Source organism: Sesamum indicum, linkage group LG9 (genome assembly GCF_026168435.1).
Source record: "Sesamum indicum cultivar Baizhima isolate 11 linkage group LG9, ASM2616843v1, whole genome shotgun sequence".
Lineage (NCBI taxonomy): Eukaryota > Viridiplantae > Streptophyta > Magnoliopsida > Lamiales > Pedaliaceae > Sesamum > Sesamum indicum.
The window spans coordinates 26,281,212-26,299,271 of record NC_142665.1 but is presented as its reverse complement, the minus strand read 5'-3'; the positions used below and the strand labels follow the sequence as shown (position 1 = coordinate 26,299,271).

The 18,060-nt window shown below is 35.8% G+C and overlaps 3 protein-coding genes across 10 annotated transcripts; 2 read left to right on the top strand and 1 right to left on the bottom strand.

Annotated features, from left to right (window-relative positions):
- Nucleotides 1-1,228: 1,228 nt before the first annotated feature.
- Nucleotides 1,229-3,525, bottom strand: LOC105177422 (F-box/kelch-repeat protein At3g27150). 3 transcript variants are annotated; one of them, XM_011100573.3, is made up of 3 exons: nucleotides 3,305-3,525; nucleotides 2,980-3,070; nucleotides 1,229-2,674 (listed from the first exon to the last, which is right to left on the bottom strand). In XM_011100573.3, exon 3 carries the CDS (start codon nucleotides 2,672-2,674, stop codon nucleotides 1,340-1,342), a length of 1,335 nt encoding a protein of 444 aa, XP_011098875.1. In that variant the 5' UTR covers nucleotides 2,980-3,070; nucleotides 3,305-3,525; the 3' UTR covers nucleotides 1,229-1,339. The 3 variants fall into 3 exon arrangements, with proteins under 3 accessions (XP_011098875.1, XP_020554852.1, XP_088740603.1); XM_020699193.2 differs by having other exon boundaries at nucleotides 1,229-2,622; nucleotides 3,305-3,519; XM_088884477.1 differs by having other exon boundaries at nucleotides 2,980-3,524.
- A 2,170-nt stretch (nucleotides 3,526-5,695) lies between these two features.
- Nucleotides 5,696-7,490, top strand: GHS1 (Ribosomal protein S21 family protein). Its single transcript, XM_011100566.3, has 2 exons — nucleotides 5,696-6,158; nucleotides 7,142-7,490. Exons 1-2 carry the CDS (start codon nucleotides 5,719-5,721, stop codon nucleotides 7,251-7,253), a joined length of 552 nt encoding a protein of 183 aa, XP_011098868.1. The 5' UTR covers nucleotides 5,696-5,718; the 3' UTR covers nucleotides 7,254-7,490.
- A 268-nt stretch (nucleotides 7,491-7,758) lies between these two features.
- Nucleotides 7,759-17,782, top strand: LOC105177420 (uncharacterized). Of its 6 annotated transcripts, XM_088885359.1 has the most exons (27): nucleotides 7,759-8,420; nucleotides 8,541-8,728; nucleotides 9,154-9,272; nucleotides 9,823-10,046; nucleotides 10,326-10,482; nucleotides 10,684-10,814; nucleotides 11,074-11,219; nucleotides 11,697-11,815; nucleotides 11,906-11,997; nucleotides 12,101-12,308; nucleotides 12,424-12,484; nucleotides 13,851-13,996; nucleotides 14,112-14,170; nucleotides 14,259-14,423; nucleotides 14,608-14,709; nucleotides 14,792-14,881; nucleotides 14,985-15,060; nucleotides 15,161-15,254; nucleotides 15,346-15,403; nucleotides 15,516-15,695; nucleotides 16,015-16,137; nucleotides 16,226-16,309; nucleotides 16,386-16,567; nucleotides 16,671-16,809; nucleotides 17,013-17,069; nucleotides 17,306-17,389; nucleotides 17,466-17,782. In XM_088885359.1, the coding sequence occupies exons 4-27, from the start codon at nucleotides 9,978-9,980 to the stop codon at nucleotides 17,577-17,579; spliced, it is 2,736 nt and encodes a 911-aa protein (XP_088741485.1). In that variant the 5' UTR covers nucleotides 7,759-8,420; nucleotides 8,541-8,728; nucleotides 9,154-9,272; nucleotides 9,823-9,977; the 3' UTR covers nucleotides 17,580-17,782. The 6 variants fall into 6 exon arrangements, with proteins under 6 accessions (XP_088741485.1, XP_020554762.1, XP_020554764.1 ...); XM_020699103.2 differs by lacking the exon at nucleotides 9,154-9,272; XM_020699105.2 differs by having other exon boundaries at nucleotides 8,541-10,046; nucleotides 11,077-11,219.
- Nucleotides 17,783-18,060: the final 278 nt, after the last annotated feature.

Below are 18,060 nucleotides of genomic sequence, written 5' to 3'. Positions count from 1 at the left end.
ATATTTAAAATGGATAATTATACTCCCTCCCCTAAAGTTTTTTATAATTATATATAAAAAATTTATAGTTTAAAAAATTATATCGAGCATTCTTAAAGTTTTCTTTTATCTAATAAATAAGTTCATATATTAGTAAAAATTCATTAAATTTACTTATATTAACAAATCAAATTTGAAAAAAAATCTATATTTACTCTAAATTGACTTATTATTGATTTATAGTAAGTCAAATAAATTTTTATGATCAAATTATCATCATACGTCTTCACGTGTTAATGAGGAGGCATATTTTCATCGTTATAAGGGTAGTTTAGTCCCAAAAAAATTATTTGACCTCCAATAAGTCATTAATAAGTCAATCAAGGGTAAATATTATTTTTTTTGTTAATATCAACAAATTTAGTGAATATTGACTAACGATAAGACTTATTTATTAGATAAAAGCAAACTTTAGAGGTACTAGATATAATTTTTCAAATCATAGGGGTCTAGTATAATTACACCAAACTTTAGGGGAGGATAGTGTAATTATTCCTATTTAAAATCAATCAATAAATTTAAAGTAAACAAAGTAGATTAAATACTTATATTTATAGAACTCGAACTCAAACTTGAATACATAAGACACGTTTGAAAAACAAATCAAATTCGATACTCGATTGAAATCAATCAATAAAAATTCATTTGAACTCGATTTGCTATACTTAAATAACCAAATTTGAACAAAAAATTTATGAATTAGTGCAAAGATAATGAAATATACCTCAAAGTATCAAATTGTTTGAGTTTAACTCATTTTTTATTCAATTTAAATTTAATTAAATTAATAATCACACCAGATTCATATCTAATTTTTTAAGCTTGAATATGTATTTATCTCGATTCAAATTATTTAAAAGATAGGCCTATAGGATCAAAGATTTTTGAGTTTCACTTGCATTTAGTTTCATTAAGTTTCGGTTAACAACTTTTTTCATTTGCAATAAATCAAGAAGTGAGATCTCTTAACCAATCTTATACCAAATTATACTTACTATGTAATCGATCGTTTTTCTTTATCTGTACATCAATTACACTATAAATGTATTTTTACTTACCATATGATTAGTTCAAATTTGATTGAGTCGGATTTGACTTAGAATTTTTTTGTGACTTCATGCTGTGTGTGGTGAACATATTTTAAGCTAACTCCGCTACAGAAGATTAATATACAGATTACAGTGCAGTGTCTGCGTAACGCATTTTCAATTAAAACCGGCAAGTTTAAACAAGAGAGGAAAGTGAAGTACAATATACAACAGAAAAACGAAGCTAAAGCGATTTCTTTTAGATTCCGGCTTCAAGCTACCATAACACAGCAAGTTAAGATGAAGTCGCGAAAGCGGTTTCTGGCAGTGTCGATAGACCTCCACTGCAGCTCATTGGAATCAGAATCGGGGCAACAAGTATAAATGGCCATATTATTAGTACTAGAAACAGAAGATGCTCCTATTACAAGGAGTTCATTTCCCAAAGACTTGAACGCAACTCCCCAGCCGTTGTTGCAATCCGCTCTCACCGGCACAGTCCCCAACTGCTTCCATGTATTGGTCTTCTTTAAGTACACCTTCAGCTGGTTGGAGGAAGCTTCGAGTGAGTAAAGCTCATTATTTACTACTGCAACGAGAGGTGGGGAATGGGACGATTGCACAGGGTCGTCTATAAGCATGTCGGGTATAAGTTCCCATTGGTTTTTTGTCTCATCAAAGAATTCACCACACGTTAGTCCTCCAGCTTCGTCTCTACCTCCAATCACGTAGAACTTGCCGTCCATATAACAGCCAGCACAAAGCTTCCTCCTCCGTTTCATCGTCGGGAGCGGTTCCCATGACCTGCTCTCCGGATTGTATTTTTCGGCCTTGTCGTACAATACTTCACCATTCAACTCCACAGCCATCCCGCCGGCCACATAAGCATAGCTACCACAAGTTGCTGATGCAAACAAGCATCTTGGGGTTATCATAGAGGGACCCTTGTACCATTTGTTTTTCACCAGTTCATACCTCCAAACCACAAGACCATCCAACTCCTTGCCTGAAACAAGCAGATGAGTGCCGGCACAAAGTGATTCTTTATCTCCATTAATGAAACAAACATCTGATGGAAGAAGCGGGAGCTTCCTACGAGACTTAAATTCACGATCAAATGCCCACCAAGTGCTTTGCCCAGTTGCAGACATGAAAATGGAAGGCTCTTTAAATCCTATCTCCCTCCGAATATTGTAAAGCTCACCACTTTTTAAAAGACCCCAACACCTCTTGTTGACAAAGCATAACTTCCAAAACTCGGATATTGGGAACCTAGCAAAAATTCGACTCTCTAAATCATAGCTAAGAGATGAAATGCGCGGATAATCTGCATCCTGAGGTTCTTCGATAGAAAAACCATCAGCACCACCACAACCAGATCCACTCTGATTGGATCCATCCTCGTTCTTGGACATCCTAATCCTCTTGGGGGCAGATATATCAACTGTGATCCAATCACTGTAACTTATATTCAAATCAAACTGGTGATGCTGAAATGCACGCGCAGCACGTTCGTCGAAACCCTCCTCTTCTTCTTCATCAGCTATATTGCTTCCTGCAGCCATTGATTTAACAATTCCAAAACCAAAAATCCTCCGAATTTTCATCTAGTTGAAGAACACATAGGAATCAGAAATAGAAAAGATCTTACAAAGTACAAATCTCAATCACCCTTGTAACAAAAATCCAAACAATCATAATCAATATTACAGACAACAGCAATCCCATGAGTAAAGAGAAATCATTACCATACGTTAAACAAATTATGGTCAGTTAACAAGGAAGAAGAACAATTAGTTACTCATGAAAAAGGAGAATACATGGAAAAACACGATCCATTCTTTATTCCACACAGAGAAACAGAAGACAACATACTTATAACTGAAAATTGAATTCAAAGAGAGCACGGTACCTTGCAATTTCAGAAGCAATGTTCTTTCACAAGAGATGATCAGAGGGAAGGTTGAAACTTGATCTCAAGATCCAAGTTTCACCTGAAAAATCTGCTTGGTGTCAAAACTTATGATTAGTGGAAAAAATCACCAACTTTGATGATGATCAACAATGAACAATCTAGCTCGACTCAAGTATTTATTCTTTGATCATGAAAACATCATTAAAAGCACTCAAAACGCCCTACAGACCTTCTCATGCATACATAGAAAAGAAAAACAAGAACCCACGAATTTCAACACACAGAACTCTTGAGAAACCAAAGCGCAGTGACTCTATAATACCTATGATCATCAGCAGAACTGAGAAAGATAAAAACAACCATGAGCATGCACAGGTAAATAGTATATGCATATATATACAAAGAGAATAGAGAAAGAAGAAAAGGAGGTGCGAGCACTGAGGCAAGTAAAGCAAGAAGCTGAGAGGTTGGATCTTTATGAATGGGACCCTAAACCCTTCCATTTGCTGAAAGGAATTTAAAATCGCAAAAACAAGAATTACATCTTCGATTTCGGGAAAGCATGAGTCTTTGTTTATTTCTTTTTTTAAGAAGGAAAATAGGTGATTGCAGGAGAGAGACGAAAAGAGGACGGTTTGTTGCTGACTTTCTTGCTGGTGTTTGCTTCAGTACGACACTGAATATATATTTTTTTTTTTCCAAGGTTTCGTCGTGGGAATATTTAATTCTGACAGTGGGGAAATATTAAATGAAATGCTGTAAAGTGCCTTTTTTTCTTGAAAGTGGAATACCATAATTTTACAACGTAATAAACTATTTATTATTTATTTAGTTCTTGAATAAAATTAATTATAAATATTTATAATTGGTTTAATTTAAAGAGATAATTACACTCTCTTCCTCTAAAATTTGATATAATTAAGCGTAGATTTTCAATGGTTTGAGAAATTACATCTAGCATCCATGAGATTTGCTTTTGTCTAACAAATAAGCCTATTCAATAGTCAAAATTTATTAAATTTGTTGATATTAACAAAAAATTTGAATGAAAATTGATATTTAACCTCAATTAACTTATTACTTGTTTATAGCAATATATTACAATAAATTATAATGAATTCTCCTAAAATTTATCATAATTATAAATATTTTAAAATATATATATATATAAATACCCCTTAAGATTAATGAACGACAAACAAAATATCCATTTATGACAATATATTATAAAGGGGCAATTTATTAGATGGGACGTTAATTTCATATAAAATATTTATAATTTCTTTAATAATAAAAAATAATTATACTTATAATAAAATTTGGAAGAAATTCTTATAATTTACCCTAACATATTATATTGAGCAAGTGCAGGAAAAATTGCACGCCGCAACCCTAGAAAGTGGAGATCATATTGGGATTATCCCTCCTTTATCACTAGTGTTGGACAACGTTATAGTTATTTTAATCCCAAAGGTTATGCGCTGTCTGTCCACTGATTAGTTGGTGGATTTGCCTTTGATTTTGCTTCTCCTTTTTACACTTTGTAAATTCAAATCTCACTGTCATAATCGTGTTGGCTTTGCATTTCAATTACAAGTGTGTGTGTGTGTGTCCTAATTAATCAAAATAGTACTACCCCCATACATGGGATTAGGCCAAACTTGTCAGCTTTTAACCCCGTGATTAGGAACATAACACACACTAATTTAAGCCTCTTAAATCTCCAGCCTTAAACTATGCACCTACCCCACCCCACTAATTCATCATCTCATTGGCTTACATTTCACAGCACTGCATTCTAATTCAAGATTAGAGACTTCATTCTTTAATCCTTTTTCCTATGTCCTTTATTGTTCCTTGGTTCATTCATATAAGTTGACAAATAAGGAAAGATCATTATGATGTTTTAATTAATTCATTCATTCAACTCAAAAGAGCTTTTACAATCCTCGTTAGGTTTGATTTCTAAATTCTAAAGGGGTGTTTGCAACAATTTTTGATTTTTCAATCAGAATGAATTATAAAATAAATTATAAGTTAAGTAGTAATAAGAGTTAAAATTATTTGATTGATGTTAGAGTGTTTGGAGGAAAAAAATACCATTTAAAATTCAATGAATAAATTGTGAAAATTAGTACAGAGTTGTTTATATTTTTAAGTTTTAACTTAGATCGACTTAATTTAAATAATTTAATAATATAAACAATAAATAAAAAAATTCTCTGTCAATTTATTTTCAATAACAAACTAATAAGTACTTATTTTAAGTATTTGCAAACACTCCTTGAATAATTTAAAAGGTTTAATGCAATTTATTCTCCAGTGATATTGCAAATTGGCAGATTACTCATCTAAAATAAATAACTATTTACCGCCCTATGTTAATTAAAATGAAACAATTTATCCCCTTAGAAAGGTAAATTGCTAAATTTTATAAAATACAGTGGAATAAATTGTTATTTTTTTTATACAAGAATAATTTGCTCATTTATAATATCATATGGGGTTGCTTGCATTTTTTACGAATTTTGAATACATAAAGTATTGTTGAAAGAATTATTTGCGGATCAAAAGAAAAGCTCAATTAGAAATATCTATATAGGCCCAAATAGTATAGATGCCCAATAAGAGAGCTCCTTCTAACTCTTCAATTGGGCCTAATTAAGAAAATATAGGCCCATTTAAGTAGCCTGGTGCCATTTAATTCCATTCTATCCACAACCTCCCAATTTCCGCATGGCTACCTCATCCATAGCTAATCTTTTCTCTTTCTTCGCCCCCTCAAAACCACCGCCACCATCACCCACTTCTCCGCCCAAGTTTCCGCCGTCTCACCTCTCCGCCACCGCGGCGCCATCCGCATCAAGTAGCCATCCTGGATTGGCCCCGCTGGTCTTGTCCAATGAAGCTCAGTCGCTGCCTTCCTGCTCAGCTGACGTCATGTCAGTGGTGTGCCCCTCTCTCGCCTACGCGAACACGATGTTCTTCCGTTCTGCGTACAATGTTCAGGTGATTGTGGACGATAATGAACCGGAGGAGAAGCTGCTGGGGCGGTTCAGGAGGGAGGTGATGCGTGCTGGCGTCATCCAGGAGTGCAAGCGCCGTAGGTTCTTTGAGAACAAGCAGGATGAGAAGAAACGCAAGTCTCGCGAGGCTGCGAAGCGCAATCGTCGCAGGTTTCTTTATTTCGGCTTCCTTTGTATTTATTCGTGATTAATTGATTATTGTTGGAGCATTGCTTTTCTTACCCCTTGTCTGATTTTTGCATGTTGCTGGAATTCCTGCGTGGCTTGGATGAGAATTTAGAAAAACTAAATTTGCTCGAATTTTTCTTTTCTAGCTACACAAGTATTAATCTTAAAATTCGTTTAAAATGTAGTTGAGTACTTGACTACCAGCAAAATATGGGGTCCTGTAATGTTGTATGCAGATAAATCTGTATCGTCCTATTCATACATTTTCTTTTACTTTATATCTCAAAATCGAATGAGGATACATTGTTTTTCTACAACGTAGTATAGTTGTCATTGAGAATTTGGGTGCCATGAAATTGTTTACGGATCATGATTGATTGTCTCAGCTAAGTTTCTAATTGCATGGCGATGCATTAGGCGGCAGGAGTTTTCAGTGTTTTGAACTGTCTGTGAATTTGTTCAAAAGTTTGGGACCTTTAAGTAGGAATCCCTCAAATCTGGCTCGAGTTTTCAGTCCATGCACCAGTTGGGCTTACATATCACTAGTGCTTGAGTTGGTTTTTATTTCAAACTTTTGCACTGAAAATCCACTCAATTGGATAAGAGGTTTAACTTTCTATCTACTAGTGACATTTTTTACTTTGATTCGCAACCTACAGTCACTAAGAAGCTTGAGACCTTGTTAGTGTTAAGGTCGAATCTTTTAAAATTCCAAAATTTTGAAGTTTGGGGGTATAAATTTATTAAACTTTTATCCAACTTGGCATGGTTGCACTTCTAATCATCTGTTTTCTCTTAGATTCTTGATATGGTCATAAGATTGATTGAGTTATATGTTTCTGTTCAATTCAAAGTTAATTTCACTGAAAATGTCTTCCATGGCTGTAATTCCATTTCTGTTCAATTCAAAACTGGATTTTTATGCCATGTTCCTTATCAAGTAATTCTTTTGATGATCTGAACAGACGTCCTCAAGCAAGAACAGGACCACAGGATAGGCAAGAGACTTCTCAGAACAAGAAGGGAAATGATGATGAAGATAACTGGGATCTTCCTGAAGGAGACCTCCCCTATTGATCACAGCTGTTACTTCTCCCCCCGCTGCTTTTAGTAGAAACTTGCTGCTTACTCTTTGGTCCTCCTCTTTAGAAGGGCTGTGGTAAAATGTAAGGTCTGGTGGGATTCCCTTCAATGTACTCTTCAGCATTGTTTGGCACTGAAAGATATGATATCAATTCATTGCAACTGAATGTAAGGATCTGGTTTTGTATTAATTTGACTGCTTAATTGATGGTAAGATAGGTATTCTGTAAACTAGGTACTCTGTACCCAACAGCGCCTGAGAATGCTGGAGCTAACAGATACACTTTTCTTTTCCATGTGGAGGAAAGACGAAATGAAGAAAAAGAAGCAGCATATTACTGTCAAGGGGAATTATTTGCAAATTTCCCATCAGGGAAAACGAATTGTCTTCTCGTTTGAGGATGCGTCCTACTTCCTTTATCATTTGACAGGGGAGTAAATTAGTTTGCAAATGTTTTTACATGAATACTGAAGACTCCAATTTTTAACATAAAAAGGGGCTGATTTTCCTGGGTGAAAATCAGGAGCAGCACGGAAATATTGTGAAAAACTGCATTTTTTGGAATTTAAAAGAAATAAATTTGTTGATAATTTTTCATGATTTTGTCCGTTTTATTTTCCAAAGAAAGGGGCAATCAACCTATTTATCAATTGACGGCTTTCAATATTCATTTTTTACTTGAATGCAATTTTCTCAGAGTCGTTCGCTATCAAAAGAAGAGCTCTTGCTGCCCCTTCTATTTGAAATTATAATCCAACACATTCCAATCACATCTTCTTCCACCAGAATTTCAGGTCCCATTGGCAATAATCTTCATGGGCTTCAATCAACAACTAAGAAGAAGCTGTAAAGATGGCGTATTCTGTTCCCTTTTCTGCTATATCGAGAACGCACGAAATCCAAGCGCATTTTCTTACTCTTTGTTAATGTTACCATCTTCTTGCTAGCTGCATGAACAAGAATGCCAGAAACGACCTCGAAGCCGCATTCGCACAGTTCACAATAGAGTACAGATTGTTTGTGAAAATTTGTATATATATCTACATTTTCCCATGCTTGCTGCGTTTATGTTTTTTTGGCCTCTTTAGTTACTCATCATTCTGTGAGTCAGTGAAGACTGTGAGGATCAAGTCAACCCACTAATCTCTTTACACTTTAAGGTGATTCTCTGCTGGTTATGTATTCCAATGCGTATGTGGCCACTTAGTATTACTCTGTTTGGGGTTTATCGGATTTACCGTACAGTCTTGTTGATAATACTAAAGTTTTATTACTAGCAGGTTAGAGCCAGCATGGTGGCTGACTTGAGAATGGGTAGAGCTGCATCATGGTACTATCTCTATGGTCAAGGTGGTGCTCAGAGGAACGCAATCTTTGAGGGAAAAATTAAGGTGCTTGTACAAACAGGCATGCCATTAGGCATTACATATGTGTGCCAAATGCTGAGAACAATGCATTTACCTATATGGTATATTCTCTTCTTGAATTGCTTTAATTTGCATCCCCCATGTGTTTCAACAAGAATATTGGCATTAATCCAATCTCTATGATTAAAAATTTCCCAGATGTATATTCTAAAAACATCCTTAGCCAGGTGTGTTTTTCATAAAATTCTACAAAACCAAACACTAAATTGAATTTATTGAAACAATGTGGTAAGAAACTACGCGGATATATTCGTCCTCAGTTCAGTATGGAATCTGGGATATAGCATACCAGAATTTTGTTTCTGGTAAGATATATCGAAAAGTTGAAATTGATTTTGCTAGTCTTCGGGGTAGAATCATCTTGAAAGCTGTCTTAAGAAACAGATGCTTGTGGGCAATCAATTGTGTTGCAATCGCTGATAAGTACTTATGACTGACTACGTGATTTGCTTTCTATTACTGATAGCATTGGATCCAGTTTTTTGGATGTTATCCAATCTCTATGGGCTTACTACCTTGCATACATCTGAAGCTTGAAAGAAGTTGGAACAAGTTCATTAAGGGCTCTCCTTTTTCAGTTTCAAGGTCTGTCAGTATAAGTGTTTATATGTTTCCAACTTCCTCTATACTAGGAAATGAAGATGAATTGACATATAATGAAAGCATGTGCGCAAACAATCATTGGCAACAATGAATATCAATTCATGGAAGGTAGAAGTTTGAACAATAATCAGGAAAGGCTTGACAAAATATGAACACTAGAAATCAGCGATTAGAGCTAATTGGAGTCAAGTTCAAATACACATGCTTTAACATATCAATTATGTTGAGAAAGAAAATATAGAACACAGAACTTGAATATATATGTGTAAACATTTTTTCTTGTGTAGGTTTTTATAAAGGAAATTCCATTTTTCCTACTTTGTTTTGACTCAAAGCATACTGCTCCCTTTCAAGACTCTCTATACATTGGAATCAACTGAGATCTTTTAGGGTGCAAATCAAATAAATACAGTAGTTGCAGCAGGAAATTTGATTGCTACAATGCATTGATGAAAATAATAAGAGAAAATCCTGTGTGAAATACTAGCGAGAGTGGTTGACCTTAGTTGTCATAATCCCAAACAAATGACAGTGCGCAAGATTACAACAGATTACAAGTATCTTTTGTACGCATTCAAAGAACTTTCCCTATAAAAGAATGTAACGCTCAAACCCCCGGAGCGTACTTCTTTCTCCTCTCTGTATTCGGTGCATGATATAGAAGAACCAAAATCGGAGCAAGCTATCATGTCTTCATCCAATTCAGTCTCAGATGGTGATAAAGATCAGCCTCAACAAGCAAAGAAGAAGATAAAGGTAATGGTGTTGTATTTCATTCTAATTTATACCGAGTGCATAAGGAAATCAATTAGTTGTTTTGTTCTTGTTCTTTTGGCATATGGAAAAGATTGTGACTTCATTCTTAACTTGCAAGTGTTTTATCTCCAGATCTTGAAATTTGTTCTAATCAAGTGTTACTAGCCTTTTTACCTGTTTATGATTAGTAGTATTCCTTCTCAAAAGTTGCATCTACAGGGAGAAAAAAAAAATGAATTTCATTTCTATCTTCAATTCATGTGCTTTTTTCTTTTGCAGGCAAACAACTTTTACTGTTTTGTCAATAACGGGACGGGAAATCAATTGATTAACGTTCCGTCACCAGCAAATTCGCCATTTATCTTCACCAGTTCGCCAGCCATTCGACCCGTGACAGCTCATATTCTAAGGCCTCGCGCAACCCCAGGTCCATTAGGTAACCTCTTTTTTTCTTGACATTAATGCATTCGTTGGAAATTCGTTGTCTTTATTTGTTTAATGCAAATGTGGTTATTTTCTTTCTTAATTTATCGGTCGAATCAAAATCGCAATTGTAACGTTGTCTTCACATGCTTTTTTGGTTGCTTTTGTTTGCAACGGTAAGTTTTGAATTTCAAGTGATTTTAATAAAATGCAGGTCCAGAGCTTCAACAGCGAATTACATCGCAGAACCAAGCGAACCAGCTGCGGCCACGTCTGCAGCAATTACAACAACTAGCTCTGTTGCCACAGCAACATCAGCAACCTGCACAGCAAGTGCAACAACAGGTACAACTGTTCGATTTCTAGACTGTAAATTGATTGCTGGACAGTTTCAAGCAACACGGACTAAATTTCTTTTTAGATTTCAGATATGAGAAAATATGTAAGGAAATTTTTACCTATTACATTGATTTTTCATTACTTTTTGAACGAATTACTAAATGAAGTATCTCAATTTTTTACGGTTACAAGACAAACAATACATCTTATAACTAAATAAAGGCCATGTGATAAAGGTTTTTACCTAAAATCATTTTTAATCTAGCAGGTATCACAGGATGAGAATCTGAAAATATTAAAGACAGGTGTTTCTTCAGAAGAAGAAGCAATTGATGTTGGTCCTGGTGTGAATACTATAAAGGGCCCAGTCGAGATAGAGATCTCATTCAACAACTTCCCTTATTACTTAAGGTAGCAGTTTAACTAGTCAAAATACTGGCTTTGTTTATTACAATATCGAGCTTAAATATTCTATTTAATTGGACTATTTGAGTAAACATATATATCTTGGGAGTTTTGACACACTTGTAGTTTCATGTTCAGAATCAATTTGCTTTTGGCCCTTGGTTGTTCTTAAGTGTGAGACAAATATAGGAATCTCTTTTTAAATGTAAACACGCTGTCAATGCTGTGTTGCATAATCTTATCTTGCATAAAGGAAATTGAATTTTCTGAAAATTTCATCATATGTTAAGTGCTGCTATGTATTTCAGACGCTAATTTGTTTTGATTTACCATGGAAGTTATGAAGGACCAAATGACCTGTTAAAATTCTATGTACTACTGAAAGTTCCATTTGCCGATATTTTATGATATAAGCAATTCTAATTTTTTGAGTTTGTCATTATATAAATCTTTGAGTTATAATACCTTTAACTGTTGATACAGCAACAGGACAAAGCATTATCTCATTGCATCTTACTTCATACACATGAAGCATAAAGTACAAACAAATAAGCGAAAGCTTCAACATGTAAGGCACAGAGTTATACTGTCTGGTCCTGCAGGTGCGTGAGAAGTATCCTCCATTGCTATGTAAATACTGATGTTTATCTTCATTTTATTATTGGAAAATGCTGATTTGTCATACATTTTAGGTTCTGAGATCTATCAGGAGACATTAGCTATGGCACTTGCTAACCACTATGGAGTCAAACTTCTTGTGCTTGATTGCCACAGGAATCTTAGTGTATGAGTCATACTTTCATATATGGTTGATCATGCCACCTGCGTGATTCTTTAGTTATTTATTACTTACCATCCATCTAGTTATCACTGTTTACATTTTGCAGGCTTTATCTAGTTTTGGACAGCCTTTGTCTGATGATGTTTTGAAATTTCACCTGTACCCTGCGCTACTTAAACATCTTAGAAGTGCCAAGTATCAATCAAGGAGTATGAATGGGCCAAGCTTCTCCAATGCAACTTCAGAGTTGTCGGTATCTCAGACGGCTCTGCCTCCACTATATGAGAAATCTCAAAATCAAACAGTTGAGATAGGTATTTTACTGTTTCTGCACACATACTTCGTTCATGATTTTTAGTCCATGATCAACTTTGCAGATTTTAGGGGACTAAGGTATCTTTATGCACTGACACGAACCCATATATGTAGGTAACAGAGTTATATTCACAGGACTAAAATATGGGAGTGTCTCCACAAATATTGCTTCCAGGTATCACTCATATGCACTGGTTTCATTTTATGGTTGTTTGTTATGCTATGGTTAGTTCTTCCTAAAGATTCTGGAAAGTATATGCAGTAAAAGCAGAACTGAGTGCTAACCTGCTGTGCTGCTAACTGAACCCCCTTAATCATGGCTGTTTGGTTTGAGCTCACAGAGCTCAGTAATCCTCTTATGGACTCAGTTATATTCCTTATAATTGAAAGTGTCTAACTAGCCAACCTGTCTCTGCATGAACTGTTTGGGTTTTTGTTCTTTAACATGAAACCACCAAAGATGCTAGTTATTTACGCATCAATAGTGATTACTTGGATTAACTCTTGCCTTACTTCCTCCATGGTCCTTTTCACATATAATTGTAAACAGGACAAATGAACATGGACAATGACAATCAACCATCACTTAGCAAAAGAAAGATATGTCCTGAATTGTGAGCATGCTAACTACAATCACAGTACAAATGAGATTAGCTAATTACCTGTAGCTGATAACTCCTGCTAGTCACTATTACAATCATAATTTCTTTTTCTGTGACTGCTCCCTCACCCTTAAAGGATTGGCTCTTTTTCTTTCAAAAGGGAAATGTTTCTTAGTCTGGTGGAAGTAGATGACATTTCAGTGATCGATGCTTTAGGAGACTCAAGGCAATGATCTCATGCTCCTAATTATGGGGCTGTTATCTACCAAGTTGGAAAGGAAGATTAGGTACAAAAGTTAGAAATGCTGACATGGATTGATTTCTTTTAGATTACTGTTTTAAAGCCATTAGATGGAGATTTCTGTCCATTATCAACCATACATTAGCACAGACAAAATTTTGGCTTTTGCAAAGCGGAAATTGCATTCTCTATTTTAGAGACCAAAAGAGATGTGATTAGGATGCTTCCTATCATCTCTTCTTGATCTTTTCTTTCTTCTTTCCAGTGCTGGGACTTGGGATTTTCTCTTGTCTGAAGTTTTTTTTGTTATATCTCTAAATCCTCTATTGGGTCAGCAAAAGTGGAATTTAACCGCAATAAGGAGGGTTCAAAAGCTCCTTTAGCTTGCAGCAAATATGAATGTTATCTTGTGTTCCCTTCTAATTCAGTATTTAATTTTATAATAACTGGGGAGTGAATCTGAGTGCAATGTGGCTGAAAGACCAGGTAGGTAGTTTCAAACTTTTTCTTTCTTGCTGTTACTTGCACTTTATGGATTGTTGTATTCCTGTTCGGTACAGTCTTTTACACCTGCCATGCATAATTTCTCTAAAGGTATTCCTCGTGAACTTAGCCCATCCTTCATAAATTATTCTTGTGGTACTGAAGAAAGAATCTCTTGAGTATGCAATAATGCTTCCTTCTTGACTGATAAGCAGGGGCCCTTCTTTCGGAAACCGTGGAAGAGTCCTGGTGGTTGTGAATCACAACTCAAAAGCAATAGGTGTGAGGTTCGATGTGCCTATTCCAGAGGGGAATGACCTTGGAGGTCTATGTGAAGCACGTCATGGGTTCTTCTGTGATGGTAATGTTCCCGTCTTTTCAGGAAAGCATGAAATTTCTGGGAAACTTAACAGTTGTATATGTTTCTTATCTGTCACATTTCATTTCTTGGACTTGTATCATTATCTTTGTTGCAGGCAATGAAATTTGTCTTGATGTGGAGGATCAAGTTAAGCCTATCTTTAACCCATTTAAGGTAAATTGGTTGCTCTTTCAACCTATGCAGAATTAAAATATTTAATTCTATTTCAGCCACTTATGATACTCTGTTTGGGGTTTCCTAGGGCTTTTGTGCTGAGAGCAGATTAATTGTGTATATGAAACATGCCGAAAATTGCCTCACACAAAATTTGGAAGCTTATGAGGGAATCAATTCTTTGATCAACAAGCTTCCTGACAGTGTTTTTGTGATTGGATCACATATTCAAAGAGACTGCATTGGGCAGAAGGTAGTGCAGTGTAGATTGTTGTTATCTTTATTTCCCAAATGATTTTCTGCAGCTTTTCATGGTGAAACATCTGGAATTATGTGATATGAAATAGTAGTGAAATTGTTGATTTTTAAAGAATTTGTCATTTTTATCTTTGGGAGTATATTATGCATCGACTTTAGTTCTCTTTCTTTCCCTCCAGGAGAACTCCATTGGGAGAAAAGAAAACGAGCAGAAGCATCCGGACCCATCAAAGTTGTTGTTAAACATTTTCCCAGACAAGATTAGTATTGAAATGCCAGAGGTGCCCAACAGAATTTCATACAGTGAAGTGTTTCATGTTTCTCTGCAATATGTTCTGATGACAACCCTAAAATTTGGATCAGGACCAAAAACTCTTTGAGGAGCTGAAATGCATGCTAAATAGAGATGCTGAACTTCTGAAAGTCAGAGAGAATATTGCACGACTTCACCATGTAAGATATGTCGGAGGATCACAGTTTATTGGCCCAAGTTAATTTACTTCTGCATAATTGAAGGTATGAGAATTTATCACTAAATGCCTTTTCCGGGAAACAGGTTCTAGTTCAGCATGAGCTGGAATGTAAAGATATTGAGACATTACATGTGACAGACCAAAAGCTTACGGATGAGAGTATGTTTGCATCCTTAACATCATAAAAGAGGGTTGCTACTGAAATTTTTGTACCTACACTTATTTTCATAACCAACTACCTTGTATTGAGCGATCGCAGATGCAGAAAAGGTGGTCAAGTGGGCTCTTGGCCATGACCTAATGGCCCATCCCCAAAATTACAGCAACGTGAAGCTTGTTATATCTAAAGAAAGGTATGTTATAGAGTTATGGTTTCATAACCGTAATATTCTCAAGTTAAAATAATGTTAGCTGGCCGCATAACTCAGACGTATATTCTGGCAGTATTTTATACGGATTGGAGAATTTACGGGCGGTGCAAGCTCGGAAGAACTCTCCGAAGGTAATTTATTCGAGGAAGCTATGTCCGAGCACGCATATGAAGTTTACTTCTCCTGTTACATTTCTTGAATGTTTAAAGTTTGACATCAAGTGACTTTGCTTACAAACCACAGGACATTGCAACTGACAATGACTTTGAGAAAAGGATCTTGGAAGACGCAATTCTTAATAACCAGATTGGGGTAAAGTTTGATGATATTGGAGCACTTGATAAAATCAAGGATGCAATGAAGGAGGTTGTGATTCTTCCTTTACAAAGGCCTGAATTATTCTGCAAGGGGCAGCTCAGGAAGGTATGCTCATTTTTTGTTCTACTATTTTATGAGAGACTAGAGCATTCCAGAGTTGAGCACTCATATTTCATTATTTTTGCTAGCACAAACTATACTAATTGTCTCAGCAATCTGAAAACATAAAAAAGTTTCAGTCAGATGCTCCTCTTACATTGGTTGCTGGGAAATATTGCTGCATGGCATAATATTCACTTTCTTTTGTGGTCCTTTTTAAGTTTTAAAATGGTGGATTTATGATGCTTTTGCTAAGCACACATGAGAGTATGAAAATAGACTTGGCCAAATAGGAAAAAGTTGATCAATCCTTTTCCACCTCTAGCCTTGCAGGGGTATACTTTTATTTGGTCCTCCAGGTACAGGGAAAACTATGCTTGCCAAGGCTGTAGCTGCTGAAGCTGGTGCAAATCTTCTTAATATCTCAACAGCCAGCATTACTTCAAAGGTCAGTGGGGCACACTGAAATTACATAACTATCTGGCTTGTGAATTGCACTTGCCCCTCACTTCAAATATTTATTATCTTTGTCACAGTGGTATGGAGATTCTGAGAAATTTGTTAAGGCGATATTTTCTTTAGCCAGTAAACTTGCTCCTAGTGTTGTGTTCATTGACGAGGTAAGGTTTCTTTCTGTTAATGAAAGTTGAACTATTCAGACACAATCTTACTGCCTTGGAACTGTCTACATTAAAGGTTGACAGCCTTCTCGGGAAAAGAAGAGAACTAGAGCATGAAATAACGCGCAAGGTGAAAAATGAATTCATGCTCAATTGGGATGGCTTGCACACAAAGGAAATGGAAAGGGTTTTCGTTCTTGCTGCCACAAACAGGCCTTTTGACCTTGATGAGGCAGTACTAAGAAGAATGCCCCGAAGGTAGAATTTTGTTGTATATCCTCTAATATTATGTATTTATTTAATTTCACATTTGAATGTCTTTTTTTGATCCTCTGGTGGCGTGTAACTTTTTGTCATGCAGATTCATGGTACATTTGCCTGACTTTCCAAACAGATCTAAGATATTAAAAGTGATACTGGCAAAGGAAGACTTGTCGCGCGATGTTGATTTCAATGCAATCGCTCACATGACAGATGGATTTTCTGGCAGTGATCTTAAGGTTTGCCCTTCCCTTGAGACTCTAAACTACTGTAACCTGAGTCTAATGCTACAAAAAGTATTATATTTGAAATCAAGAATGATTTTATTCAGCTCAAGCTCTGGTGAAAATCTAATTCCAACATTATAGTGCTTGTTGACTCTTGCTGCTCAGTTTTCAATAGCATTTCAGCAATTTGGTAAGTTTAATTGTATTTCTTTCAGAACCTATGCAGAGCTGCTGCTTATCGCCCTGTGAGAGAAATACTGGAGACAGATAAGGTTGGTTTCTTGCATTTGCTAAATGAGCATATTTTTGTATATTTGGGCAGCACATCATTCACAATGTCTGATATAAAAATCTAATGGGTATTCAGTCCATAAAGAGGACATGGATTAGCAAGAACTATATCATTGGACTATGATAACATATATTCTCCCCCGTTTCCTTTCATGCTCTGTAGATTTATGTCACAAACTACTGATCTCTAATTTCTAAAAAAATTCCCTTTTAACAGCAAAAATCTCCTCAAGGGGCAGATAAAAAGCAAGGAGAAATTCGGCCACTGAAAATGGAGGACTTCAAACATGCCTGTGATCAGGTACATGATCGATCTCCTCTATTAATTTTTTGTTTTTTGTTGATACGACTGTTACTGAGTATTATTTGGAATGCAGATTCGTGCGAGCGTGTCCAATGAATCAAGAAGCGTGGGGGAGATGCTGCGGTGGAACGAGCTGCACGGGGAAGGTGGTTCCAAGAGGAATGCAACTCTCAGCTATTACATCTGACCAAAACAAAATTCTTCTACTATGCTATAATAATTCGATAGACCACATGCTGTTGCCTGCAGACGGATTCGTTGGCTCTGCTCTTTTCTTTTCTTGTGCTACTCTTTAATATTTTTATTTGTGTTTTGGTTTCTGACTATGAATGAATGTAGACCAATATTTGCTCCTTACTTTCAATTTAGTATAATTCCGTTTTATAGTCATACACGCTTATGAATCACACACACACATATATGTATATATATATATATAAGTCGGGTTTTAGATAACAAAAAGTATCCTATCCTATCCAACACCGGCCATCAACATCTCCTCTCAAGAAACAAAATAAAACGAAATTCAACTTTCCTGAATGTTGTAGAAAGTTGTAAGAGAAATAGAAATGGTGTCGTGGCTGTCATACATCCAATCCCTTTCCCCTCCTCAGTCTACGGATTTGGCGTCTCGACATTGTGTTGCTCACATGATTTCTCCACCACCT

Excerpts from the sequence above, each read along its gene's own strand:
- LOC105177420 (XM_020699103.2), top strand. The coding sequence starts at position 9,978 with ATGTCTTCATCCAATTCAGTCTCAGATGGTGATAAAGATCAGCCTCAA. Across the intron at positions 11,220-11,696 it reads AACTTCCCTTATTACTTAAG|CAACAGGACAAAGCATTATC; the intron begins GTAGCAGTTTAA and ends CTGTTGATACAG. Across the intron at positions 14,171-14,258 it reads CTATCTTTAACCCATTTAAG|GGCTTTTGTGCTGAGAGCAG; the intron begins GTAAATTGGTTG and ends GGGGTTTCCTAG.
- LOC105177422 (XM_011100573.3), bottom strand. The coding sequence starts at position 2,674 with ATGAAAATTCGGAGGATTTTTGGTTTTGGAATTGTTAAATCAATGGCT.
- GHS1 (XM_011100566.3), top strand. The coding sequence starts at position 5,719 with ATGGCTACCTCATCCATAGCTAATCTTTTCTCTTTCTTCGCCCCCTCA. Across the intron at positions 6,159-7,141 it reads GCGAAGCGCAATCGTCGCAG|ACGTCCTCAAGCAAGAACAG; the intron begins GTTTCTTTATTT and ends TGATCTGAACAG.